The following is a 27,825-nucleotide window of genomic DNA, read 5'->3' as shown; positions in this document are numbered from 1 at the left end:
AAAATCCCAGCTGTTTTTTTTTTTTAACAGAAATTAACAAGCTGATCCTTAATTCATATGAAAATGTAAGGGACAAAGGATAGCCAAAAACAGTCTTAAAAAATAAAGACAAAGGTGAAGGACTCACACTTAATGTTTTCAAAATTTACTATGAAGATATAACAAAACAGACATTCTGCATAAAGGTAGACATAAAGGTAGACATATGGATCAATGGAGTACAACTGAGGGTCCAGAAATAAACCCATACATTTATTGTCAATTCATTTTCAACAAGGGTGCCAAGACAATTTAATGGCGATGTGGGGGTAGGGAGAATAGTCTTTTCAACAAATGGTGCCAGGACAACTGGATTCCACATCCGAAAGAATGTAATTGAACACATCATCTTCAAAAACTTAACTCCAAATGGATTAAAGACCTCAATGTGAGAGTTAAAATGATAAACATTCTAGAAGAAAACCTAAATGTAAATGTTTGTGACCTTGGATTCAATGACAGTTTCTTAGCTATGACAGGTAAATCACAGGCAACCAAAAAAAGATAAATTGGCCTTCATAAAAATGTAATAATTTTATGCTTCAGTGAACACTGTTAATAAAGTAAAGATGTCACCCAGATGGTAACAGTTATTCCTGACTTTGCTCCCCCTCATAGGAAGGACAACTAATAACTAGTCAAGAACAAGATACCACTGAGAGAGTCCTAGAACTCAGGGGTGAGACTGAAGTACCCCCTTACCCCAACCACATCACAGTCACAGAGACTGAGACAGGCTACATAAGGTGGGTAAGAGAAGGGGCTACCTACACATTGGCTACATTGCCCCTCCCCCAGGCCAGCACAGTACCTCACAAGGAGGTCTCCCCTAAGTCTCCAGTTACTACAGTGGGAAAAGAGAACTCAGGGGAGGGTGAACAACTAGCACCCCCAGCATTGTGGGTTGCTTTGTGAGAGTCGCTACTCTGATCTCATACTACAGGAATTGCTGGGGAATCTGCAGTATTCAAATGCTGGGAATCTGACTGGGATGAAGAGGAAGGAGGGACTTGAAACAACCAGCACATGCATCCTGGCAGGCTGAGTTGTTGCCTGCAGTGCCCAAGTAGTAATCCCAACCAGTGGTTTTGCTCATCTCCAGAATGACATCAAAGGTCCACTCTGACAGGGGATTTGGCAGGTACAGATCTGTGTGATTTGGATTCTCGAATGAGTTTTGCTGCTCCTAGAGTCTGGTTTGCCCAACCCCAGGCAAGAAGCTGAATCATATTGGCTGTGGAGAGTGTCTTCAGGCCCCATCTGACTGGAAGGGCTGGTGACACTCCTGGAAGCTATATGGCCCAGTGGCACTAGAGCAGAAAGGTGGGCAGGCAGAGTAGATGGTTTGCACAGCAAACTGTGCATATGAAAAACTCATTCAACTCAATAGCAAAAAAACAAATAACCCAATTTAAAAATAAGTATAGGTCCTGAATTTCTCTGAAGACGATATATGAAAGGCCAACAGATACATGAAAAGGTGTTCAACATCATTAGTCATTAGGGAGATGCAAATTGAAACCTCAGTGTAATATCACCTCATGCCTGTTAGCATGGCCATCATCAAAAAAGACAAGAGAGAACGAAAGCTGGCATGGATGTGGAGAAAAAGGAACCCTTGTGCACTGTTGGTGGTGGTGTAAATTGGTACAGCCAGTATGGAAAATGGTATGGCGGATCCTCAAAAAATTCAAAGTAGAACTACTATTTGCTCCAGAAATTCTATACTTGGGAATATATCCAAAGAAAATGAGAACACTAACTCAAAAAGAGAGCTGCACTTCCGTGTTCATAGCAGCATTATCTATAACAGCCATGACATGAAAACAACCTAGGTGTTCACTGATGGATGAGGAAAGACAATATGGTATTTATACACACACACACACACACACACACACACTCTCACGCACACAAGGGAACATTATTCAGCCCTAAAAAATGGGGAAATCTTACCATTTGTGATAACATGAATGGACCTTGAAGGCATTATGCTAAGTAAAACAATTTAGACAAAGGAAGACAAATACTGTATGATCTTACTTGTGTGTGGAATCTTAAAAAAAGGTAAAAAGAAAAAGCCAAACAAAGAAAAAGAGATAAGACTTGTGGTTACCAAAGCCTGAGGATGGGAGGAGGGGGAATTGGAGGAAGGTGGTCAAAAGGAACAAACTTCCATTTATGAAATAAATACATAGTAGGGATGTAATGTACAACATGGTGACTATAGCCAACACTGCTGTCTAATATATAGGAAAGTTAAGAGAGTAAGTCCTATGTGTTCTTGTCACAAGGAGGAATTATTTTTCCTTTCCTTTCATTTCACAATTTCTCAATGCATGTAAACCAAACCATCACGTTGTATGCCTCACACTTATACAGTGATGTATGTCAATTATTTCTCCATAAAACTGGAAAAAGAAGAAAGTGAAAAGACAACCTGAAAAATGTGAAAACATATTGTAATCCTACAGTTGAAGGAGACATGAAGAGTTCTTATGATTCAACAAGAAAAAGACTAATAACCCAATTGAAAAATATGCAAAGGATTTGCACAGACATTTCTCTAAAGATAATCAAATGGCCAAAAAGCACACAAAAGTACAACATTTTTGTTGTAAACTACAATGAGATATCCCTTCATACCCACTAAGGTAGCTATAATAAAAAAGGCAGACAATATCAAGTGTTGGCAAGATAATAGGGAGAAAATGGAACCTTTGTACATTGCTGATGGAAATGTAAAATGGCACAGCTACTTTGGAACTAGTCTTGCAATTCTTCAAATTCAACATAGAGGTAGCATATGACCCAGCAATTCCACTCCAAGGAATATACTCAAGAAAATTGAAAATATTTGTTTGCACAAAAACTTGTACAGAAATATTTGTAGCAGCATCATAATAGTCACAAAGTAGAAACAAACTAAATGTAAATTAATTGATTAATGGATAAATAAAAGGTAGTATGTCCCTACAATGGAATATTATGCAGCCATAATAAGTTATTTGGTACTGATACATGCTACAACATGGATTTACTTTGAAACATTATGCTAAATGAAAGAAATTGGACAAAAAAGGTCACAATTTATATGATCCCATTTATGGAAATGGTCAGAATAGGCAACTCTGCATAGAGTAAATTTGTGGGAGGAAGAGGGGTTGGGAAATGGAGAGTTACTTCTAATGAATATAGGGTTTCTTTTTGGGTTGATGAAAGTGTGCTTGAATTAAATAGAGGTAGTGGTTGCACAACTGTGTGAATAAACTAAAACCCACTGAATTGTATACTTTAAAAGGATGAATTTTATAGTATTTGAATTATATGTCAACAAAATTTTAAAAGACTACGTGAAGTGCAAATGCTGACTAAAAATGAAAACTTACCTTGGCAATAGTGATGCAAGATCCTAAAAAGTGGCAAACATTTTAATTTCCCAAAGGAAGCAGATTCATCTTTCTGACTTGGTTTAATGCCAGTATTCCCACTCTATTTCACAGTTCCCATTCTCACTAGCACACGAATTTCAGGTTCTTGTTATAAGTTCCCAAACTCTCTGAATCCTTTTCTCATTTCTTAATCTTGATTTTTCTCCTTTATACCAGATACTTGAATTAGTCTGTGCTTATCTTTGCATATCATGCTCTTTTTAAAGAAATAGTCACCTAAGGTATAATTTGTTGCCTACATCACTGATCCTCAACTATTTTCATTTTATTGTAAATGTCATGTATAGACACATTAAAATATGGCTTTCTAAATTCCTCCCTTGGAGTCTGCTCATGGTTTCGTCGCAGCCTTCATGCAGGGTTGTCTGTCACCAGGCTGACTGTGGCTCCTTATTTCTTTGTAGCCAGTTGCAGGTAGTGTGGTGTAAGCATTCTTCCTGTGGCCTCTTCATGCACAGCCTACCTGTAATTGTTTTTAGCTTCCTTCTTTCAGAATTCTGAAGCAGAAGAGAAGAGAAATGGAGAGCCATGTCTTTGAGAGAGCGTTAGCATCTCTTACATGTCCTGTCCATTATCCGTGCTTTATGGTTTTTATTTTTACCTCTTCCAGGGGAGAAAGGGCCTAGATTATCAGGATTCTTTCCCATTCTTCCATGAACTTAATGATCCCACACTTTAATTGTCTCCCCTAAGCTTATATGACAGTCTACTCAGGGCAGTTTCTACAACTGCCCATTTAGACTCCATCACATATTGAAGATGTGACCTCAGGCCTGTCACTGCATCTCCTTGGGCCTCAGCTCCCCTAAATGTCATGAAGTGATTTTATTTCCTCCCTGTAATGCTTGTAAAATTCAATGTTAAATCTCCTCGAAAGAAGGGTTCCATGCCTTCCCCAAATTGTTTATAAGCCAGTGGAAAAATGATTCCAAACCTGACTGTCTCTAATTCATACAGTTCTCAGGGGATGAAAGTAGGAGGGAAAGGAAAATTTAAAAAACAAAGAGGCCAAAAAAAAAAGAGGCAGACACATAGAATAGGATGTGACAAATAAGTGATAAAGTATATATATCACATATTATGTTGTATAATAGAGCAATGTAATCAGGATGAGTTGTGGGCTCACGCGTCTATAAAAATTGAGGTCTTATCTCAGGCTCTGCAGGTGAGAGTTTATGTAACTTCAGGGGAATGGAAAGGACTCCTTAGGAAGTGACTCTAATGAATGCATGACACCCTCCCCCACCCCAGGGAAAATGCAGCTCAACCACTAATTGGTGTAATTAGCACTGAAAGTGAAAAGTATTCCCCCTTTCTGTCCTCTCTTCAGTTTGGAGCCCCTAGGCTCCTTGGTTTGCATACTTGCTGCCCCTTCTTTCCTTTACGAAGTTCAAGTTGCTTTGGGTCTTCCACCCTCCCTCCTTTTCAGAGGGTAACTGGAAGCCTGAATCATGCCCTTAAGTGGCTGCACCGCGTGGTCCTGGGTGAAACTAGGAGCCAAATGTTAGTCTCTGGCTCTTTCAAATCCTCTGATAGAATTGGTGTAATGGGTTTTTAGGGAGTTCTTTTATGATAAGTTTGAATTTGTGATTGAAAGGGCTCTTGTCTTTTTAAAAGAAGGAACCCAAAACAGAGCAGAAGCATATGATAGAGTGTATATTGCTATGGAAATAATTGAATGAAAATTTTATTTCCTACTGCACCTATTGGTGAAAGAAGAGGAGAAAATAAAGAAGGAATGAAGAGGAGACAAAGCCTCAGAATGTAATTAACAATAGCTGAGGAAAAATAGTCACACAAAGGGTTTCTCCAAGGAGGCTGATCCCACTGACAAAAAGAGCTCCATTCTGGTTTTGCGGTTTCCCTGTGATGCAGGAGAACCTTGGGGATCAGAAGCCCGGGAAGCCTCTGGGTTGAGCTTCCTGTGCAGGGTGAGAGGATGTTTTGTGATTCCCATAGAAACCAGCTGCTGTCATTGGGGATGGTGCCCAGAGGGGCTTTTGATGCCAGACTGGTTTAAAGTTTAAAAGCCAAAATCAAGTTTCTTTGAGAAGTTCCAGCTCCAGTAGGTTTCAGAGTGCATTATTTAAAAGATGTTCTATTAAAATTTGAGGAGCTGGCTCACATATATTAATAGATAGATCCTTTACACGCTATTAAGAAATAATTGGCTGTAAAGTGTTTATTTCTTCAAATCCTAGTCTAATTGTATATCCTTTTAAATATAGTATGAGTAAAAATAGGTCATATTTTTGTTTCCCCAATAGTGAGTGCTACTTTTTAATTAAAAATATAGTTTAACTTGAACCTGTGTCTGATGGAAGCATAACTGAAGGGATCACCAAATCATAATTCAGAAAGTTCTTTACATCTTTCCCAAGTTGCAAAGCTTGGCTGCCCAATACAGTCACCCAGGGACCTTTGAAAAATCTTAATGTCCAGACCAACTAAAACAGAATCTAATGTGTGGCATTAGTATTTTTAAAAACTCTTCCGAGAATTCCAGTGTGCAGGGTTGAGAACCGTGGGTCTAAGTGGTCTAAATGAACTCTGTAGGATAAGTGAACCTAATGGAAATTCATATGAAGAGAACCACCTCTCTGCCCAGCACCCCTTTCTGGTCCTCCTAGTGCTCTGCTGGTCCCAGTGGGGCTAAAGCTCCATGTCCTTTCTGCCTTCTTTCCAGTGGCTGCAGATAAATGTTTACCAATTCAGTCTCTGGAATAAAAAAGCCTTGATTTGTGTCATCTGCTGATTTCTAGATTCTGTAAATACTCCCAGGGTGGTCAGTTTCACCCACCTGTGGGCTACTGCTGAGTCCGGGGCTGGGAGTTCACTCTCACCAGCCAGTGCAAGCCAGCTCCAGACACCAGTGCCACCTTCTCAGCTTCAGATTTGCTCACCCTTTCCTCTGTGCCCGTGCATAATACTCTGGCCTACCTTAGAGGCAGTAGGGGTTTTGAGCCACCTAAATAAATACTTTTCTGCTTGAATGACAAACTGACATACATGGTATTCAGGTAAGATAACACCTTCTCCAACTTGAAAAGTATAATTAACCTTTGGAAGATACCAAGGGAATGTGCCTACGGCTGGGATATCGGGCAGTTGACCTTCTGGGTTATACTCTAACCTATGAACCTAAGGTGAGTGGTCTTAGATACAGCTCCAGGCACCTGACGTGTGAGGTTTCTGAGCCTGCAGAGTTGGGGGCCAGGCTGTCAATCAGGATAAATTCATCATGTGGACAGGGGAGCTCTTGGGAGGCAGCCTGCCAGCCTTTTTCAGTCCACTGACTCCCACCTCAAGGCAGGCTACATGCTTCTCCTTCTCTCTTCCCTCATCACAAATCACTTTCACATGCCTTTTCTTATTGAATAACTTAAACACACTTAGGAAGGCCAAGCAGGTGTTACCTTCCGTCCGCAGGTGAAGGATTCTGCTGAAACTTGGAGAGGTTGAATGGAGTGATGCACCCAAGTTTGAGCAACTTGCCCAAGCTAGTAAGGGGTGGAGCTGGGACCTGAACCCAGAGCTTCTTTAAAGACCCCAACTGTAATGCTCTCCTGACACCCAGCCTTGGTCTATTATAGGCCTTCTCCACCTATGCATGGGACTGTCAGTTTAGGTAGAGGAGGAGATGAGATGAAATTAGATCCTGTATTCCAGTCTTGTGAACTAATTCTTTGCCAGCCCTGTTTTGGAAAGCATGCTTCCTGAAATGAATGTGATCTAACATAGAACTTGTTACAGCTTGGCAGATATTAAGTTGTGGTGATACATGAATGACTTGTGTAATATGAATGTCTGATGAACTTTAATTCCAAAATAGAATCAGGAGCAACCTCTGTTGAGAATGAGTCAAATCCAGAAAACACCTGGGACTCTAAGAAGTGGCTACAGAAATATGGCTTAAAAGCTCAGAAGCTGTCATTTTATGATGTCCTTGCTGACTGCTCCTTCCGCCATGCTGACGGAGTTGTTGATATAAAATCCAAACCGGAGAACGAGTCTGTGCAGACCAGTGCAGTAAGTGAAGTGAACCTCCGGGAGGGGCTGTGGCCTTTTCTGGGTTGGTACGTGGGTAGAATAAGCCCTTCCTCAGACAAGAACCTAGAAAGGACCAAGGTTGGAAGGCAGCAGCTCAGGTTTCCGTGAAGAAGGATGCCCCTTCGGTTTTCCACCTCACACTTCTCTGAACGGTGCTTCTGGGAGTGGAGATCAAGTCCAGGAATGGTTTCCAGGTATAGGTGAATGAAACAATAATTATACATAAGTCAGAAGCTGGGCTTATAGAAATTCAGGCATTATGAATCAGAATTACTCAGCACTTTGTCAGCAGAGAAGTCCTTTGTTCCCCCATATTGAACAGAAGTGAGAATCCACTGGTGACTGCCCACAGCAGTCATTTCTATGGTCCTCTTGTGATGACACTGTCTTAAAGATACATTATTCTAGTGATTACCAGCCAGCATTTAGTAGATTCCCAGTAAAAATAAAATCGGATTCTCTAAGGGGTTACAGCATCAGAAGGTATATACTGGAAACTTTTGAAAGCTGTAGTTTCATTGTGCCAATGGGTCTGAAAGGAATGGAGTTTCTCAAAGTGCCCAAGTCTGACTCACAGTGGAAAGACAGTGATCTACAGTAGTGGTCCTAAACTTTAGCATGCATGAGTCAGTGGGTTTGAGGTGGAGCCCTATAGTTTGCATTTATAACAATCCCCAAATGATGCTGAAGCTGCTGGCCCAGGGCTCACACTTTGAGAAACAGTGATGTGTAGCGCAAGACCAGAAGACTGTCAAAAGTTTAGCATTATGGAAAGAGTGAAAAAGACTATCACAATAAGAACAGAAAATTGGGATAAACTGAATGTTCTATTTTGTAAAACTGAAGGAAAGCTCCATGAGAAGGTAGTAAAAGGCCAGGTACCTACTGGAGGCGAAAGCTAAAATGCAAGCAACACGACATGCAGGTAACGGCAGCCCAGCAGCGACCCTGGAGAGGAAATGGAGGTCCTTGTCAAAGGCAGTGTCGCTTGATATATTCTCTTAGGCTCTGATTCAGTGTCAGGATCTTCACTGAGATGTCTGTCAGGCCTACAGAGGTGAAACCCCAGTCTCTTGGACACTCCTTAAGCTGGCTGGCCACTGGCTGCACACATCGTCCTTCCCTTTGGGGCTATGCCATGCGATGTGGTTTTGCCCTCTTACTGCCTAGTGTTTACAATGGAATACAAGGACAGTGTAAAAATTGAATTAGAAAAATGCAGAATGGATGTAAGACTTGTTTCCTGGCTTATATACTGAAGAGCAGAATAATTGCTACATTGCAGGGAAATCTCATTTATGGGGTTCCTCCCCCAGCACAGTTTTCTGGTTTTGTAGACATTACTCAGTAACTTTATTAGCTCAGGAAGTCATACATAACTAAATTTTCATTTTTTAAAGTACATTAAGCCCTGGATATTTAAAAATATTAATCTCTGAACCTGAACATAGCTTAATAAGCGCTCATGACTGTGGTTTGCTCAGCTCTGTCTCTAATACTGATTTGCTCTTTATTCTTTCTTGATAATTTTGAATGGAATTTTACAGGGACAGTTTGAAGAATTTGGCTTAAAGTGGGAAACTTTACCTCAAATTTCTTGTGCTAACAAGGAATACTACTATAGTAAAAATTGAGAATTGCACAGTACTGCCATCCTGTTTCCCAAATATTGATGAAAAGGGGACACTTTTGTTTTTAGTATTTGGGACTGGAATTACACCTATAATTGTGATAGGCATAAGGTAGACAGAAACTGAGGCTTTGATATAGGTAGGTTTGGGTCAGACTCCCTAAGTTTTTAACTATAAAAATTGATTTATAGGTTAATAATAAAAACTCGTTAACACTAAGAAATACACGTCTAAAAAGGCCTTCTGACATAGCATTTTCCAGATGGACGGACAGGTGGGAGGAAGAGCCAAGAATGCATTTCTAATTAGGAAATTTCAGGCAAAGTTTAGTAACTTGGTATTTTGGGGAACTTCTAACATCACGTTGCCTTCATGATTGCTTATGCTGCTTGTGCACAAAGCCAGCCCTGATGTTCAAAAGCCCATGCTGGCCTCACCATTTTATTCCTCTAACAAATATTTGTTGAACCTTCACTATGTACCAGACAGGGTGGTATGGTGGAAAATGCACTGGATTTGGAGTGTGGAGACCTCAGTGCAAATGCTGCCTCTACCAGTAATTATGATGTTGAGCAAATAATTTAACTTGTTTGCAGCCTCACTCTCCACATCTGTAAAATGTGTGGTGTAAAGTCCAAATTTAAAAATGCATGTCTTAAAGCACAGTGCCTGGCACTTAGGAGATGCCCAGTAGATGTTACCTTCCTTCTTTCTTTATTATCAGCATTGTGAGTCAGAAATGAACATTTAGGAATGCCTGTATGCTTTATATACAAAGTGAATATTTGTGTTCTAATGTCACATATGAGAAAACAAAGTGATAGGGCCTCCGAGAGGTTAGGCAACTTGTCTGCCATCTCATGGCAGGTGGAGGCAGGGTTTGAATTCAGATATGCTGGGCTCTCACACTCTGCTGCTGGCACCTGTATTCACATAACTTACAGATGGTGTGTTTCCATTTGGAAGTGCAGAAGGCACAGTTGGGAAGTACCGTGCGGTGGGACTGAGAGCAGGGAGATCTCCCTTGTGACATCCTCAGGAAGCTGATGAGAATGAGAGAGGATCTTTCTCCTCCTGTCCTTGCCCTGCAGTGGAGAGGTGGCTCCCCCATCTGCCTGCCTTGGGAGCATCTGGACTGACCTCATTGTACCCTTAATTCCTACTTACATCAGTCACACTGGACCCCTAGATTCACATCCCTGTCTGAGCCTGCTCCATTCCTCCCTGACTCCTCAAATCCCTCCCCTGCGTCCCCTGAAACTAGAAGCCATCAGTAACCCCCTACAGCTTCATGTGCTCTTCAGTGTCCTCTTCGCCTGTTTGTCTGGGTTCTTTCTCAAGGACCCTGGTTTCACTCCCGTTCTCCATGGACCTGTGGCCTGGAGTTGGGTGGGGGTCTTCTTGTTCCTCTTTGCTGTTTCTTCATTGTTCTCCTTCACTCTTCCCATGTCATCAGAATGTAGCACCCAGTGCACCTCCTGTGGCTGACACCTACTGAGCCCTAGGTCACCCCTGGCAATCCTTTAAGATTATAGCTTCTGGCTCGTTGTCACTGGCTTCAACTGTATTAATTCTTAGTGATGTCAGTTACATGTGGATGACCCTTCCCATACCCTGAGCTTTCTTTGTTCTGATCTCTCTTCTCCAATGACTTTCTCCTCCACTGCATGACTACCACTCCTGCCATAGACGTACCCTTGACCTTTTCATTACAAATAACTGTAATCATAATCTACATAATCAGTACCAAGGGTCACCCTCTCTGGCCACTATTTGGGTCATTTCCTCTACTACTCTAATTCCAGTCTTTCCCTGTCCTCTCTACCCTTTGTCCCTCTCATACAGCCTCACCTACTTTTCTCCTGCCTTACAGTATTGCATTCATCTGGCAAACCCCAACACTGGTGAATCCAACTTTCTGCCCTTTCTGCCTTAAACCTGTGCAGTTGACTGCAGTGAGGAAACTGGAAAAGACACACAGCCCCAGTGCCTGGTTTCACTGGGATTCATGACCTCTGACTTCAGATGGCTCTTTTATGCTGCCCAGTTATCCTACTGTGCTTTTCCAATCCACTCAGACTCTCATTCTCCAAGATGCCGACCTGCTCAAACTTCACACACCTTCTCCTCCGTGTTAGTGCTCAGCACTGAACATTGACGTGAACATCTGCCGCACATCCACAGATCCCCCAGCCTCTGCACCTGTGTGCCCTCCCCTTATTTCTTCCAGGATGGCTGAATGTCCTTGCTCTTGTCTCAGGCCGGTCCTTCCATGTGTGCACTGATCCCTGTTCCCTCGGTCATTCATTCTCCCCCTTCCTATTCTGTATCGTCATTTCTAGATCTTTCCCATCAGTACACAAACATTGTGTTATTCTTCCCATCTTAAAAATACAGTTTTTGGCGCTCATGTCTGCCTTTGGCTCTGCCTTATTCCCTAGCTCCTCTTTAGAATTCCACTCCTCAACAGTCTTAAAGTTCCTTCCTCCAATTCTACCTTCTCCCATGCTCTTTAGAACACACTCCAAAAAGGCCCATTCTCCATAAAAACCCACTCTTTCTAGCAATACCTGAATTGCTAAATCCAGGGGTCGGTTCTCAGTCTCTTTCTTTCTTGACCTGTTGTCAACATTTAACATAGTTGGTTACTTCCTTGAAATTCTTTTGCTTGCAGTAAATATGCTGTCCTGTTTTTCCTCCTCCTTCACTGGCTATTCTTTCTCAGTCTTTGTTACTTATTTCCCATGTCCCCAGCCTCTAAACACTGGAGGGCCTCAAGGTGCAGTCCTTGGGCATCTGCTCTGTCTGCATTCCTTCTCCAGGTGACCTCATCTAGTCCTGTGTGCATGCTGGTGACTTCCAAATTTCAATCTCCAGTTCCGAGTCCTGTCCTGATTGCCACCCAATGACTTGCTGTATTACTGGATGTCTAACAGGAGTCTTGAGCCCAACGCATCAGATACTGGATCCAGATCTTTTTCTCTTCAAGGACGCTCTCCCAGAATCTTCCTCCTATCAATTTTTTGCAACTCCCTTTTTTTAGTTCTCTGGGCTGAAAAACCTTAGAGTCATCCTTGACTCTTCTGTTCTCTTCTACCCACATCTGACCTCTCATTAAAGCCTGTCCGTTTTATCTTCATAATTATCTGTAATTCCAAATCTGACCACTTCTTACCACCTCTGCTGCCACCCCTGGTCCATGCCCCCTAACTGACCTCCTGACACCCTGCTCTGACCTTGACCATCTACAGTCTTTTCTCAACAGGGTAACCAGAGGTATCCTTTAAAATAATATAGTTTTAGAAATTCAACTTTGAAACTTTAAACTACACTTCTCTAAGAGAGTAGATTTTAAAAATTCTCATCGCAAAAAAAAATATTTGTAACTGTGTGGTGATGGGTGTTAACTAAATTTATTGTGATAATAATTTTGCAACATATACATATATGAAATCATTATGTTCTATACCAAAAACTAGTACAGTGTTATATGTCAATTCTATCTTATAAAAAAATCAAGTCACTTCTCATGTTTAAGCCCTTAGACAGTTCCTTTTTCACTCAGAGGAGAAGCCAGTCAATTCCATCAGCCAGTAAGCCTACAGATCCTGCTTCCTGGCCCTCCTCATATTTCTCTCGCTTCATCTCATTTATTTCTGCTACACTGGTCTTCCTAAAATTGTACAAACATGCTGGGTAAACACTTACTTCTTGTGCTTGCTGTGTCTGTGTCCCCACACTTCCCCCAGACAGACCTCTGTTTGTCAGCATTCTGTTCTTGCTCGTATTCTTTGCTCCTATTTCGCCTTCTCTTTGAGACTTCCCCTTTTAGGTCTTAACTTGTCCCCACCCTCACCCCAGCCCCCAGCATTCTCTGTTCTCCTTCCTTGCCTCACTTTTCTCCATTTGTCTTCATCTGATTTGCTATATAATTATTTATATAATTTGTTTCTGGCTTGTATTGCCGGTGCCTAGAAGAGTGCCTGGCATGAAGCAGTGCTTGAAGGAGTAGAGCAGAGCAGGCATAAATCCCTAAATAGGTTGGGTGAGTGATGGAGAATGACAGACCTTTGGGTGGGAAGCCTTTGTCCTTGGCCTGTTCTGTCTGTCCCAGTACAGGACACTAGATGTGTAATGGGACTCTTGGTTATTTTTCTTTGTTTGGGGATGGGAGTAACAACAGAAAAATGTTTTGTGTGAATCTCAATTCCCACCTCTAGATGGTCTCCTTAGCCCTCTTGTCCACTGAGAACTCTTTCCTCTGCCAGAACTAGCCCGGTCATATGGCCTCAGTCCAGTGCCAGATACTAGGTGTCTAGTGCTCTGCATTACCACTTGCTGTGTGCTTGTGTTTGTGTTTATGTCTGTGTTTGTGTGTGCATACAGTGTCTCCTGCTGGAAATATTATCTGGAACACAGATGGGATTGTGCATGTCTTTCTGACCATCATTCATGACACCTAGGTCCCAGTACATGTTCAGTTGAACCAGAGGTAGTTGAATGATTTTACCATGGGATTGAGTGCTGAGAGCTGTGTAAGTGAGGCAGAGATGGAGGTTCCACCTGGAGAATTTTCTTTGAATGGCTTCTGAGTGGCTTTATCCTTTCCTTAGGAGACCAACAAGAAGAAAGTCCATGCGAAATACTGCAGCAGATTTATCCATGCTCCCTGGAAGGATGGGAGCTTGGTCCATGTCTGCATGACCAAGGAGAAGTACACATGGTACAGTGAGAGAGTTCATGAAGTCCTGGCCCAGATCCAGAGGAGGTTGGTGTGTTTTCACGAGGCACATGTGGTCTAGTCTCTCCTGAAATCCAGATCTGCTTGACCTCTTAGTAAAGGCTTAGCCAGAAGAATTTTACATTGTTGGGTGCTGGATTTTGTGATTTTTAAATGTGTGTTCTGGGATGTAGTTAAGTGACTTGGACTCACTTTGATCCCTTTTTCTATGCGGCAGTCTCTTCAGTATTTTGCCCTATAGGTTCTAGTTGCCTAGGTCTTGCTGAACTATGAATTCAGTTTCAAGTAATTTTTCCATTTGCCCTGCCTCCTCCCTCAGGTTTTGCCTGCAGCCATGAACTTAATTTGCCTCCTGAGCCTCGACTGCAGAGGCAGTCCTGCTCATACAACCACCTGGCACTTGGTTATTGTAGGGATCTGGGGTTGAACAATATCTGCTTGATACTGTTCAAGAGTTTCAGTGAAGCTTCAGGAATGTGCCGACTTGACTAGCTTGTCTGCAGTCAGTAGGGTTAGAGAAACAAATGGTCTGAAGTCAGAGCTGAGGGCTTCAAACTATCAAATGACTCGAAGTCATTTACTTTTGGCTTTGGAACCCAGTATTGGATTTGTATTTCTGTCCTGTTGATTTTCCTAGTTCTGTTTTTCTTAGATTAATGCTGGATATTCAGGGTTGGCGGTGATGAGGGGAGCCGGCCCAAACATAGACACTTCCATAGAAAACCCTCTGAAGCAGTAATCCATTCACAGAGGACTATGCATATACAATTAGCCCAGTTGTATCATTAAGTTCTTGGGAGGATGCTCTTGTTGCCCCTAGGCTCTAAATGTTCACTTTCAACCTATTTCCTGCCTAGGATTAAATGGCTACAGAATGGGAGTCAAATCCTCTTTGGACAGGTGTGTAATGATTGTGTCTACATTCTCATTGATACCTCCCACTCAATGAAGAGCAAGCTGGATTTGGTGAAGGACAAGATCGTCCAGTTTGTGCAGGTTAGTCAGAACTGTCAGGTTCATGGATGTGACAGCCTGCTTTTCATGAATGCATCTCCACCCATCATCACCTGCAGAAGTTTCGAGAGCTACTCAGGTGAGGTTTGCACTAAAAAATCCACAGGAAAGCCACATTTGCCAGTTAGAGAATCATCAGTTCTCCTTTGCAAGCAAACCCTTCCTTAGGTGGGTCCTTTCTGTATCTATGTCCATACTTCAGGTTTCCTCTATCCTGAAATCCATAGTGTGCACATACCCCACCCACCCACCACCATTGTTTTCCAGAATCTCTTCAGTTCAGCATTTTTATTTGAACTTTCAGTGTTTTTATTATCTGTGGTATGCACTGGCCCCACAGTCGGTATGTGGGAGGCGCATAAGCTGATGGTTAGGAGCTTCCAGTGTTCTGCCTGTACTGAGTTATGGGGGTGGAAGCAGATGGCTTCAATTTCCTAATGCCTACTTTCCACACCCATATATGGATAACACAGTACTGTTGTGTTAGTAGTAGTGATGTGAGTTTTAATTACAGAAAATAATTGTGGGGAGTGTTGGCAAATACAAAATACAGTTTTTAATTTGATAAACTCTATTGGAGAAATATGGACTAATGGAAGGCAAGTGAATAGACATGTAATTGAGTAACAGTCTTACTAAAAAGGTGATTGAACTGATGACACCATTTTGGATTTTTCTTCTTTAAGCAGATCGCCTTTACTGTGCTTATTCAGTATGACATTAATGCTGTATTAAAGACAACATTTAACATCACAGTATAAATATAAACACACACATATATGATGTATATGTAACATATATTCACACATTTGTAAAGGTTGAATATCCAAATTGTGTATAATTTTATTTAATATCTTTTTTATTAGAAAAGATTTTTCCTTTTGAATGTAATTTTTAGCTTCTGGAACTGAACATAGATATCATAGTGATTAAAGTTTATCAAACTGTGACCTGTCCTAATCTTTTCTTACATTTGATTGGTTTTATGGTTAAATAGTAATTTTTTCTTACAGGAACAGCTGAAATACAAAAGGAAATTCAATTTTGTACAATTTGATGCTCAAGCAGTTGCTTGGCAGGAAAAGCTTGTAGAAATCAATGAAGATAATTTGAAAGGGGCTCAGTCCTGGGTTAGAGACATAAAGGTAAGAGGGAGGCTGAGTCTGGGAGGAGGAACCTGGCGTGATCACCTGCTGTTTAGGAAGCAAATGCTTGAGAAAGTGCTCTGACCGTGCTGGCAGGGGCTTCACGCAGGCGCTGGTTTTATTTGCTATGGTCACATTAATCCAGTCTCATTAGTCAACACTTAAATGTTTAGAGAAGCCTCTATTCACAGCATATCATTTTGAGATCTGCTTGTGGCAGCCCCTTATGAAAACTTAAAAATACTATTTTTTGTACTCAATCACCCAAATGTATTCCTTCTGAAACCCCATTTTTATTTCAAGTGATCTATTGCAGTTATTCCAAACAATGGGCTTTGTTCAAAAGTAGTGAACTTGTGGAAACATAGAGTACAGTGTGAGCAATTAGAGCGAGAGTAGGGAGAGAGAAGGGGCAGCAGGAGACAGAAAGAAGGTAGATAATTTCTTCAGGTCTGCCTTTCACTGGGAGATAAAGCCGTTGCTTTTGGCATTTACCCAAACTACTGGGAAGAATTTCCCTTTCCTTGTATTTTTTCTTTTCTTGAACTTAACTTCATTTTAAAAGTTATTTTTCCAGAACCATATAGTATTCCAGATATTTGAGATATATGAAAATTGAGATTAAAGGCTCTTCTTAGAAAGTCAACTATTGAACACAAACATCTTTAAAATAGTTCATTGCCTGAGTTTTGGGTCCCAAATTTGACGGAAACCACAAATGGACATTAAGTGGAGCTCCTGGAATATTAACAATGCAAGGCTTGTGCTGTCGTTGGGATGTTCTAGATTCCTTGGGATTTGATTTTTTTAATGGGAGAAGGAAGAAATCTGTTCTATAAGAAATAATAATACCTGTAAGATTTTTGACTTAATTAGCCATCTTATCCTGGGAAAGAGTATTAAATTCATCCCCACCCTGTTAGATTTCCAGAACTAACCAATGAAGTTACTTGGGACATATGTGCTTTCCTTTTACACTCTATAGGTAACGGGAGATACCTTGTTAATTCAAAGCCCACTAATTTAGGGTTTGTGGTAAAAAGGTATTATATATGTAATCTTGTTAGAAAAAAACATCAGGTGCTGCTTTATATAAAAATAAGCAGTGAATAGAGTCAGCCCTCTAAAGGACTAAAAATATAACTTAAATCATTCTTTATATGATTCTGCTCTCTTCAGAAATCTTCACTGAAGCTCTCTTGCTTGCTTGCTGAATGTGAAAAATTCATTTACAAGGACACCAGATTTCCGTATCATTCTTTCAATTGCTTTGGTCCAGGAATCAACCCAGTAAATTCAGGACATGCTCGGATGTTCTGAGCCTGCCATGTGCCGGTGTCAAGGAGCAGCGGTTCCCCAACAGGTGCAGCCAGTCCTGAGTCACAGAAGCACAACCTGGCGCGTGCCTGCCTAGTCTTTGGGGGAAGGGTCTGGCCCAAGGTTGCTGGGGGAGCAGAGAGGGAGGTGGCACTGACTCCCACCCATCTTTCCCATGGTTCTCAGGCTGGCTGTCTCCCTGCTTTCCCACCATCTTTTCAATATACCCTGGGCACTGGGCTTGTCAACAGAAGGCTGTTGAGATCCATGGACTCAGAGAGAAGAGTTGTTCTGTTTACCATCTGCGTAACATTCCTGCTGCCCAAATGCAGTAGTTTTGGGTGTCTTTTTAAATATATATATATAACTTAATAAACTTTTTAATTTAGAATAATTTTAAACTCATGAGAGAGTTGCAGAAATAGTACAGAGTTCCTATATACCCTTCACCCTGCTTCCCCTAATGTTAACATCTGACATAACCATAGCACAGTTATCAAGACTAAGAAAATCACATTGATATTATTAACTAAATTACAGACTTCACTCAGAGTTCATTAATTTTTCCATTAATGTCCCTGTTAATGTTCCAAGATTCCATCCAGATCCCACCCTGAACTTAATTGGGGTCTTTCTAGTCCCATCTATCTATGACAATAATTCCTTATCTTTCATGACTTTGACACTTTTGAAGAGTATTGGTCCAATGTTTTGTAGAATGTCCTTCAATTTGGTTTTGTCTACTGTTTTCTCATGATTACATTGGGGTCACGGATTTGGGGGAAGCATACCTCAGTGGTGATAGGTGCTTCTCAGTGCATCACATTGAATGGTACATGGTGTTGAACTGCTTTAATATCAGTGATGTTAACTTTGATCACTTGAGTAAGGTGGCATCTGCCAAATTTCCCCCCTCTTGTTACTGTTTTTCCGTTTATAAATACGAGATATTTTGGAGGAGATACCTTGTGGCTATGCAAATATCTTTTGTTCCTTAAACTTTCACGGACTGATTTTAACATTCAGCAATGGATCTTTCCTACTGCAATTATTACTGTGCTGTTCTAATGATGACTTTCTACTTCCTTCATTCCTTTTATATTTGTTGAAATTCTCCTGTAAGAAGAGTTGCCTCTTTCCCCCCTTTTATTTATTCATTCAATCATATATTTATTTCATTTATGGATATTTATCTTACTCTTTGAGTTATAATCCAATCCTGTTGTTCATTTTGTTACTAAAATTGTTCCTACTCTGGCCATTGGGAACTTTTTCAAGTTGCCTTGTGTGTTCTTTAACATACATTCACCTTTTTTCTTTAACACTTCCTTACTTTCTGGCACTACAGAACGTTCCATGATCATCTGTAGTTTCCCAGGTTCAACCCGGGACACAATTGTTAGTTTTTAAGGTAGTTGCATGTTTAATGTTTAAGAAAATTGTCAGTTTTCCAGAGTGACTACCACTTTATTTCCATACCAGCAGTGTATTAGTGATCCAGTTTCTCTGCATCCCTGCCATCCTTGGTGTTGTCATTCTTTTTATTTTTAGCCTTTCTGGTAGGTTTGTAGTGACATCTCCTGAGGTTTTCATTTGCATTTCCATTATGACGAACAATAATGGATATCTTACATGCTTATTTTCTATCTGTATACTTTCTTCAGTCAAATATCTCCATGTTTGTGTTAGGATTGGAGTGTTGGGTTTTTTTTTTACTGTTGAGTTTTGGGTGCTCTTCTCATATTCTAGGTATTACTCCTTTGTCAGCTTTGTGGCTTGTTATACTTCTCCCAGGCTGTAGCTTGTCATTTTACTCTCTTAACAGTTCTTTAACAGAGCACACAAGCTTTTCATTTTAACTTCAGTTTATCAGTTTTTCCTTTTATGGCCTAGATCCCAAGGATTTTTCTTATGTTTTCTCTAAAAGTTTTATAGTTTTGTATTTTATACTAAAGTTCATGATCTTTTTGAGATAATTTTTACTTAAATTAACCATAGGCTGAGGTTCTTTTTTTTTTTTTTTGCCTGTGGACATCCAGTTGCTGCAGCTGCACTTGTTGAAAGGCACTCTCTTTTTCATTGAATTGTTTTTTCATCTCTGTCAAAAATCAATTGGGTATATTTGTGTGGGTCTGTTTCTGGATTATCTATTCTGTTCAATTAGTCTATGTATCTATCCCTCCACTAATACCACACAGTCTTGATTGCTGTAACCAAAGAAGTCTTGAACTCAAGTGGACTGATTTTTCCACTTTATTCTTCTTTTGTGTAATTGTCTTAGTTATTCTAGTTCCATTGTCTTTTCCATATAAATTTTAAAATAATCTTGTATATATCTATAAAATGTCTTGGTTTTTTAAAATAGGAATTGTGTTTAACCTGTGTATAAATTTGGGGAAATTTGGTATTTTAATTATGTTGAATCTCCCAATTCATGAACCTGGTTTATCTCTCCCTTTATTTAAATCTTTTATTTCTTTCATCAGTGTTGTATAGTTTTCAGCATACAAGTCCTGCATATGTCTTGCTAATAACATCTAAATATTTTATTTTTGTGGGGGTGATTGTAAATGGGTATTGTATTTTTTAATTTTGATATCTGTGTGTTCACAGTATATAGAAATACAAGTAATTTTTGTGTATCTTGTATCCTGTGCCCTTTTTGGATTCAAATATTTCTTCAAGGAGTTTTTTTTAAAAAAGATTGCTATAATTTTGTAAGTTTTTATGGTTGCTTTTCATTCAGTTGTGGAAGTTTCCCTCTGTTCCTATTTTTCCGTAAGTTTCTGTTATCACTGGGCATTGAATTTCGTCAAATGCATTTTCTGTGTTGATTGATATTTCCCTTTAGCACTGGCTTACCTGTGCCCTACAAATTTTGATGTATTTTCATGGATTCCTTTGGGGTTTGCTCAGCATCTTGAATCTATACATTTATATATCTTGCCAAATTTTGGGAGAGTCAGGCATTATGTCTTCAGGTACTTTTGCAGCCCCATGTCTTTTCAGAATCCTGTCTTTTCAGGATCCTTATAACACAAACATTAAATCTTTTGTTACAGTCCCCAAAATATCTAAGCCTCTGTTTGTTGCTTTCTTCAACTGTTTTTTCTTTATTGCTCAAATTATATAATTTCTGTTTTTCTATCTTCCATTTCACTGATTCCTTCCTCTGTCCTTTTTGTTCTGCTGTTCAGCTCTACTGAGTTTTAAGGTTTTGGTTATTGTGTTTTAAATTCTAAGAGTTCCATTTGGTTCTCCTCCATATCTTTTATTTCTTTGCTGAAACTTTCTGTTTATTTTCTGATGCTTTCTAGTTTTCAAGCTTGTTGATAAATTGATAGTTGAAGCATTTTTCTCACAACTGTTCTAAAATCTTTGTTAAATCATTCTAACATCTCTGTCATCTCAGTGTTGGTGTCTACTATCTTTCATTCAGGTTGAGATCTTCCTGGTTCTGGTATGGCAGTTCTGGTATTGGAGTGATGGAGTGATTTGTAATTGATCCTAGACATTTCTGTTTTATGTGGTGAGCCTCTGGATATTATTCAAACCTCCTATTCAGTTGGCTTTTCTGACACTGCTCTGTCAGGGGATGGGTAGACCGTGCCTCATTACTGCCAGGTGGAGATTGAAGTTCAGGTTCCTGGCTCGAACTCTGAGGGGAAAGAGCACCTTGTTCCTGCTGGGTAGGAGTGGACACCATGGGGCGCGGAGGACTTGCTACAGTTTGTGAGGGATGAAAGTCTTGGCTCATTACTTGGTTTTCTCTGACTCCACCCTGGTAAAAGTGTTACTTTATTTTATTTATCTTATTTGGTATTCTCTGACCTTCTTGCATCCATGGGTTTGTGTCTGTCAAAAGGTTTTTGGAAAATTCTCAGCCATTCGTTTTCCAAATATTTCTTCTATCCTGTTTTCTCTCTTCTCCTGCATTTCTAATTATGCATTGTCAGACCATTTGATATTGTTCCACAGCCCTTTGATGCTCTTTTCTGTTTTGATTTACTCTTTTTTCCTCTTTGTACTCATTTGTATTACTATGTTTTTTATTTTTAGCATTTTAATTTATTTCTGAAGGTTGCCATCTCTCTGCTGAAATTATTCACCTGGCTTTGAGTGTTGTTCACCTTAGAGGTTTTATTGTACTAATCACAGTTATTTTTGATTTTCTGTCAAATAGTTTCAGCATCTGTATCATATCTGAGTTTGTTTCTGAGTTGTACTTTTGTATCCTAGTAGTATATGGTTTATTCTAAGTATGCTTATTTTTTTGTTAAAAGTTGAACATCATGTGTAATAATATATAGAGACTGAGATAATTACTTTTTCTGCCTAGAAATGAACATACCTTTCTTTTTGGGGAGCAAGCAGGGGTAGGTTAAAAGCTAATCAGGAGCTGGGCTGGGTTTCAGGTTGGTTTGTTATTGTCACCATCAGAGTTCCATACCCCAAATTCTTACAGTGATACTTTGTGTTAAGGTTGGGAAATGATACACCAGAGAATTGTTTCTCAAAGTCCCCTCTACCCTCAGATGTTTATTTTTCCTTTATAGGGGGCCTCAGAGAGAACTCATGTCATGAATGTTTGTAGGGGAATGGGTGTTCTCTGAATGAACCTCAGTCCTACAGACATTGGTGTCTCAGGGCTGTGGCCTGCTCAGTACCTGTGGGCCCAGAACCTAGCTCTGCGCCTCCCCAGGTGTATAGGGTTTGTCCCCCACCCTCATCCTGGATTTTCTCCAATGCCACAAGAGTGATTGTGTTTGTTGCCCTGCCCCCTCCGACGCCCTGTACTCCCCCAGACTCCCCCACATAAATTAAGGCCTTTGTCCTGTGTGAGGTGGAGAAGGGTCCCTGTGGAGATTCCTGTATTGCTGTTCCTCTTCCCCAATTCTGCACCATGAAGGAGACTTTCTTAGGGCTCTCCCAGTCTTTAGTGTGAGTACCCTGTGGCATTTGTAGTGAAAAAACCCTCAAGAGAGCACCAACTCCACCTGTGAATGGGACCTGTGGGCCTTACCCTCTCACCATGTACACCTGGCCAGCCTCTACCAAGCCACCCGTCACCATCCCAGAAAGCCAGGGCCTGCCTCTTGGCTGACTGCGGGTGTCTGTCTCTTCTCAGATGTGGGGCCTGGTTACTGCGCTATGAGCTGAGCACTCTGAAGGGCATAACCAAAGTCATGTACTTGCTGTTTGTCTGTATTTTTTTGGTTATAAGTTTTGGCGTGACACCCTTGCCAGTGCTCTCCATCCCTGGGCAGAAACTGCAGGGGTTTAAAAGATTTACAGTTTCTTTGCTGTACACCCAGATTGCTAATGATACCACACTCATGTTTGGCCAAATATTGGGCATCGTGAATAAATCCTGGCATGAAACAAACATGATCCCTGCCAAGGCGGATTCAGGCTACATGTGGAAACTCTGTTGACAGCTGAATGAACAGTAACTGAGTTTGTGTGTCCCACAGAAACAAAGATAAAATTGCATTAAGAGCTACATTGTCAGGACAGGAAATCCATAGTCCTGGCTTCTAGCAGTTCTGGGTCTGTCTGTATAGGGGCTTTTATGGCACACTCAGGGAATTGCTGGACTTAAATTATTATCTCAGTATAATTTAAGTTTACCTTTTATTTCACAAGTACTTCTTTCTTTCTTTCTTTTTTTGGAAATAGAAAATAAATGACTTGTTTGTGAGATCTTTTCTGAGTTATGTGGTTGATCTCTCTCTTTTTTTTCTACAGATTGGAAGTTCCACAAACACCCTGAATGCCCTGCAAATTGCTTTTGCTGATAAAGAAACACAAGCAATCTACCTTTTGACAGATGGGAGACCTGATCAGGTACTTAGCAAAGTGGGAACAAAGAGGGAAAGAGGGACTCACCAATACCCTGAAGATGCCTGCTAAGAATAGGTTTGCAGGACCTTTCAGCTGCCCTCAAAAAGCTGTTGAGAGAGATTTCCTTGACGTAGGGACCCAGGACTGAGGTGAGAAAATACACTGAGGAATTCCTTTGTCTGCTAAAGCAATGAGGAGAATATATTTGACAGCAAGTTCTGTCTGGTTAATGTGACACACCCGTTGGCCTGGAGGCCAACCCCATGAAAAGGGATACCCACCTTCCACTAAAGACTGGTTTATGTTTCCTGACAAACGAAGAGGGCAGAGGTCCCTTTTGATTTTTTCCCTTTAGGGACTCAAATCCAAACATGTCACTGCACAACATCCTTGGTTTTACACCAAATTTTAATTTAGTAATCATTTAAACAAAAGCATGCCTTTCTAGTGAAATGTTCTTTGTGTTGTTTAACCTGACTGGAAAATATTTGAAAAGTTTCAGTGGAGTCCATTCATCTTCTTTTGAGCTTTGTGAATGAAAGACTAATGCTCTAGGCATGACGTAAATATATGGATTTGCAGGCCAGTACAACGTAAATTAACTGCTAAAGCGAATTAGTATCATCTTGCATCCTTCATTGTGAAGTGTTTGCATGTGAACACTGCTAGGCAAATATTGTAAAACACCCTGTGTCAAATGGCCCACAGCTTCACTAGTAAAGCAACTGGCTTTTGCTGCAGTATTAGATTTTGTATATAAAGGGAAGCTTTATTTTGAATGATTTTCCTATCAACTTCACTATTCTTTCTATTGAGAAGCAATTTGTTGTGCCTTGTTTATGTTCCATATGTGGTGCCAGGTTTGAGGTTACAAAGATAAATGATAGCAGCACTGCTTTAGGGAAGCTTATGCTATGCAAGATGTGCTAGACACAGAAGTTAACTGACACAGTCCAAGGAGTGGCGTTAACCTGTGCAGTGAGATATCTGGGAGAACAGGGTGCTGAATTCTGCTGTGCAAGTTGGAGGGGAGGAAGGAAGGTCCCACCGAGGAGAGCACATTTGAGCTGTGTCTGGAAAGAGGAGAAGGAATTTTCTAACGAGGAGATTGCTGGTATCCCGGACAGAAGGAACAGTGGTGTGGAAACATATGGGCTGCTCAGAGAAACAACATGAGAGCGAGGACCATGGTGGCCACTGTCAGGCCTGAGGCACGGAAGCTAGGTTGGGGAGATTGGGAAGGCCCTCGACTGCCACGTGGACAGAGTGGGCTTTGCTGCCGAGGGGCCTCTCAGAGGAGCAGATGGCCGCATCCACCTGTATTTTATCCACCTCAGGCAGCAGCATCAGAAATAGGGATGAGGGCACTCTCTTCAGGGTTCATAGAAGTAACCTCAGAAGACCAGTTTGGGAGCAGAGGAGGACAGAGGGAGGAGAAGGTAGGAGCAAGACAAAAAGGAGTCAAGATGACTGATGTCTGGTTTATGATGATTATGTTATTAACTGACTTAAATTTAAAAATAAGAAGGACCAAGCTTGGGAGTTGCTGATGGAAGAAGCTGAGTTTGAGCAGCTGAAGTCCATGGATGTTAGAAGCCCCTAGAAATATGGGGCTGGTGTTTGGGGAAGATGTGGCTGGAGATTCTGATTTGACTGTCATCTGGACAAATGAGTCTTTCTTTTTAATAAACTTACTTTATTGTTTATACTCTAGGCAATTTAGAAAATACAGATAAGCATATTAACATAAAAAAAGAAAATGTATGTAATTCATAATTCAATTTTTTGTTCTCCATTTGTGTTCTAACTTATCCAATTTTTCCAAGTCATGAGAAATTCTCCAAAACATGATTCTCAATGACTGCATCATATTCCATGTATTTAATATCCATAGATTGAATAAAACTTCTATCTTAGACATAAATTTGGCTTATTTAATTTTTGAATAGTAATACATTCATGTGTTACAAATTGCTAAGGTACAGAACGATATGTATATAGAGAAAATTCTCCCTCCCACCTCCTTTTCACCAGCTGAGAGGCAGTGTATGTTACCAGTTTCTGGTATCCTTTTTCAGAGATTGTTATACAAGAAGAAATATAAATGTATTTATATACATTCCCTTTTAAAAATATATAAAGGATATGTGTTAGGTAGATGATTCTATACCTTTATTAACAAAACAAGATACATTGGAAATTGCTTAATATCATTTCATAAAGAGCTTCCTCATTTTTTTAATAGCTGCCTAGTATTCCATCACAGAACTATTTATTTTTTTATTGAAGTATCATTGATACACAATCTTATATTGGTTGAAATTACACAACAGAGTGGGGTCAGCAGTTATCCATATTATTAAATCCTCACCCCAGTAGTGTAGTTGCTATCTGTCAACACAGGAAGATGTTACAGAATCATTGGCTATATTCTCCATGCTGTTCTGCCGTCCCTGTGGCCAACTTATATTATGATGGAGAATTTTTGTGCCCCTCCCCCTAGTAACCACTCACCATAGTCACTTCTCAGTGTCTGTGAGTCTACTGCTATTTTGTTCATTTTTTTTTCTTTTGTTTTTAGATTCCACAAACAAGCAAAATCATATTGTATTTGTCTTTCTCTGCCTGGCTCATTTCACTTAGCATAATGCCCTCTAGGTCCATCCATGTTGTCACAAAATGGCAGGGTTTCTTTCTTTTTTATGGTTGAATAATATTCCATGATATATATATTTCACATCTTCTTTATCCATTCATCTATTGATGGACACTTTGGTTGCTTCCCTATCTTGGCTATTGTAAATAATACAGCTTAAACATAAGGGTGCATATATCTTTCCAAATCAGGGATGTTGTTTTCTTTGGGTAAATTCCTAGAAGTGGAATTACTGGGTCATACGGTATTTCTGGTTTTTGAGGAACATCTGTATGCAGTGGCTGCACCAATTTACATTCCAACCTACAGTGTAAGAGGGTTCCCTTTTCTCTATATCCTCTCCAACACTTGTTATTTCTTTTTTTTTTATTAAGGTATCATTGATATACACTCCTATGAAGGTTTCACAAGAAAAACAATTTGGTTGCTACATTCACCCATATTGAATACCCCCCATACCCCATTGCAGTCACTGTCCATCAGTGTAGTAAGATGCCACGGAGTCACTAGTCTTCTCTGTGCTACACTGTCTTCCCCATGACCCCCCACACACACCATGTGAACTAATCATAATACCCCTCAATCCCCTTCTTCCTCCCCTCCCACCCATCCTTCCTCCTCTCCTTTGGTAAACGCTAGTCCCTTCTTGGAGTCAGTGAGTCTGCCCCTATTTTGTTTCTTCAATTTTGCTTCATTGTTATTCTTAATAATGAGGGAAATCATTTGGTATTTGTCTTTCTCTGCCTGACTTATTTCACTGAACATAATACCCTCTAGCTCCATCTATGATGTTGCAAACCAACACTTGTTATTTCTTGTCTTTTGGATAGTGGCCATTCTAATTGGTGTGAGGTGATATCTCATTGTGGTTTTGATTTGCATTTCACTGATTAGTGATGTTGAACATTTTTTCATGTGTCCATTGGCCATCTGTGTGTCTTTTTTGGAAAAATGTCTATTCAGGTCCTCTGCTTATTTTTAATTAGATCATAATTTCTTTTTTGGTGTTGTATGAGTTCTTTATATATTTTGTATGTTAACCCCTTATTGGATAAATCATTTATGAACATATTCTCCCATACCGTAGGTTGCCTTTTTGTTTTGTTGATGGTATCCTTGCTGTATAGAAGTTTTCACTTGGATGTAGCCCACATGTTTATTTTTTATTTTGTTTCCCTTGCTCAAGGAGATGTGTCCAGTAAAAAATTGCTCATGCTTATGTTCAAGAGATTTTTGCCTATGTTTTCTTCTAAGATTTTTATAGTTTCATGTCTTATGTTTAGGTCTATGATTCATTTAGTTTACTTTTGTGTATGAGTTAGATAGTAACCCAGTTTCATTCTCTGGCATGTGGCTGTCCAGTTTTCCTAAGACCAGTTATTTAAAAAACTGTCTTTTTCCCATTGTATACTCACATCTCCTTTGTCATATATTAATTGACCATATATATTTGGGTTTATATCTGGGCTCTCTATTCTGTTCCATTGACCTGTGGGTCTGTTCTTGTGCCAGTACCAAATTGTTTTGATTACTGTAGCTTGTAGTATGGCTTGAAGTCAGGGAGCATAAACCCCAACTTTGTTCTTATTTCTCAGTATTGCTTTAGCTATTCAGGGTCCTCTTGGTTGCATATGAATTTTAAGATTATTTATTCAAGTTCATTGGAAAATGCTGTTAGTATTTTGATAGTTATTGCATTGATTCTGTAAATTGCTTTGGGCAGGATGGCCATTTTTACAGTATTAATTCTTCCTATCAGTGAGCATGGGATAGATTTCCATTTGTGTCTTCTTTAATTTCTCTCATGAGTGTCTTATAGTTTTCAGAATCTTTCACCTTTGGGTCTTTCACCTCCTTGGTAAGTTTATTCCTAGGTATTTTATTATATCTGATGCAATTATAAATGGAATTGTTTTCCTGATTTCTCTTTCTGCTA

The 27,825-nt window shown here is 40.1% G+C and overlaps 1 protein-coding gene across 4 annotated transcripts in view; it reads left to right on the top strand.

Moving 5' to 3' along the window:
- Positions 1 to 27,825, top strand: part of VWA3B (von Willebrand factor A domain containing 3B) — a 206,573-nt gene that overhangs the window by 93,249 nt on the left and 85,499 nt on the right. For all 4 annotated transcript variants that reach the window (XR_012132934.1, XR_012132935.1, XM_073240008.1 and 1 more), the window contains exons 9-13: positions 7,324 to 7,520; positions 13,786 to 13,940; positions 14,771 to 14,909; positions 15,941 to 16,072; positions 23,138 to 23,236. Coding sequence is in view for 2 of the 4 variants with exons in the window: in XM_073240008.1 (XP_073096109.1) it covers positions 7,324 to 7,520; positions 13,786 to 13,940; positions 14,771 to 14,909; positions 15,941 to 16,072; positions 23,138 to 23,236 (722 nt within the window). In the remaining 2 variants the exon portion in view is untranslated. The remainder of the gene's footprint in view (positions 1 to 7,323; positions 7,521 to 13,785; positions 13,941 to 14,770; positions 14,910 to 15,940; positions 16,073 to 23,137; positions 23,237 to 27,825) is intronic.

The sequence above is a fragment of the Manis javanica genome, chromosome 1 (assembly GCF_040802235.1).
Source record: "Manis javanica isolate MJ-LG chromosome 1, MJ_LKY, whole genome shotgun sequence".
NCBI lineage: Eukaryota > Metazoa > Chordata > Mammalia > Pholidota > Manidae > Manis > Manis javanica.
Note: the sequence above shows the minus strand (reverse complement) of the source record. Positions and strands in the feature narration are given on the sequence as shown.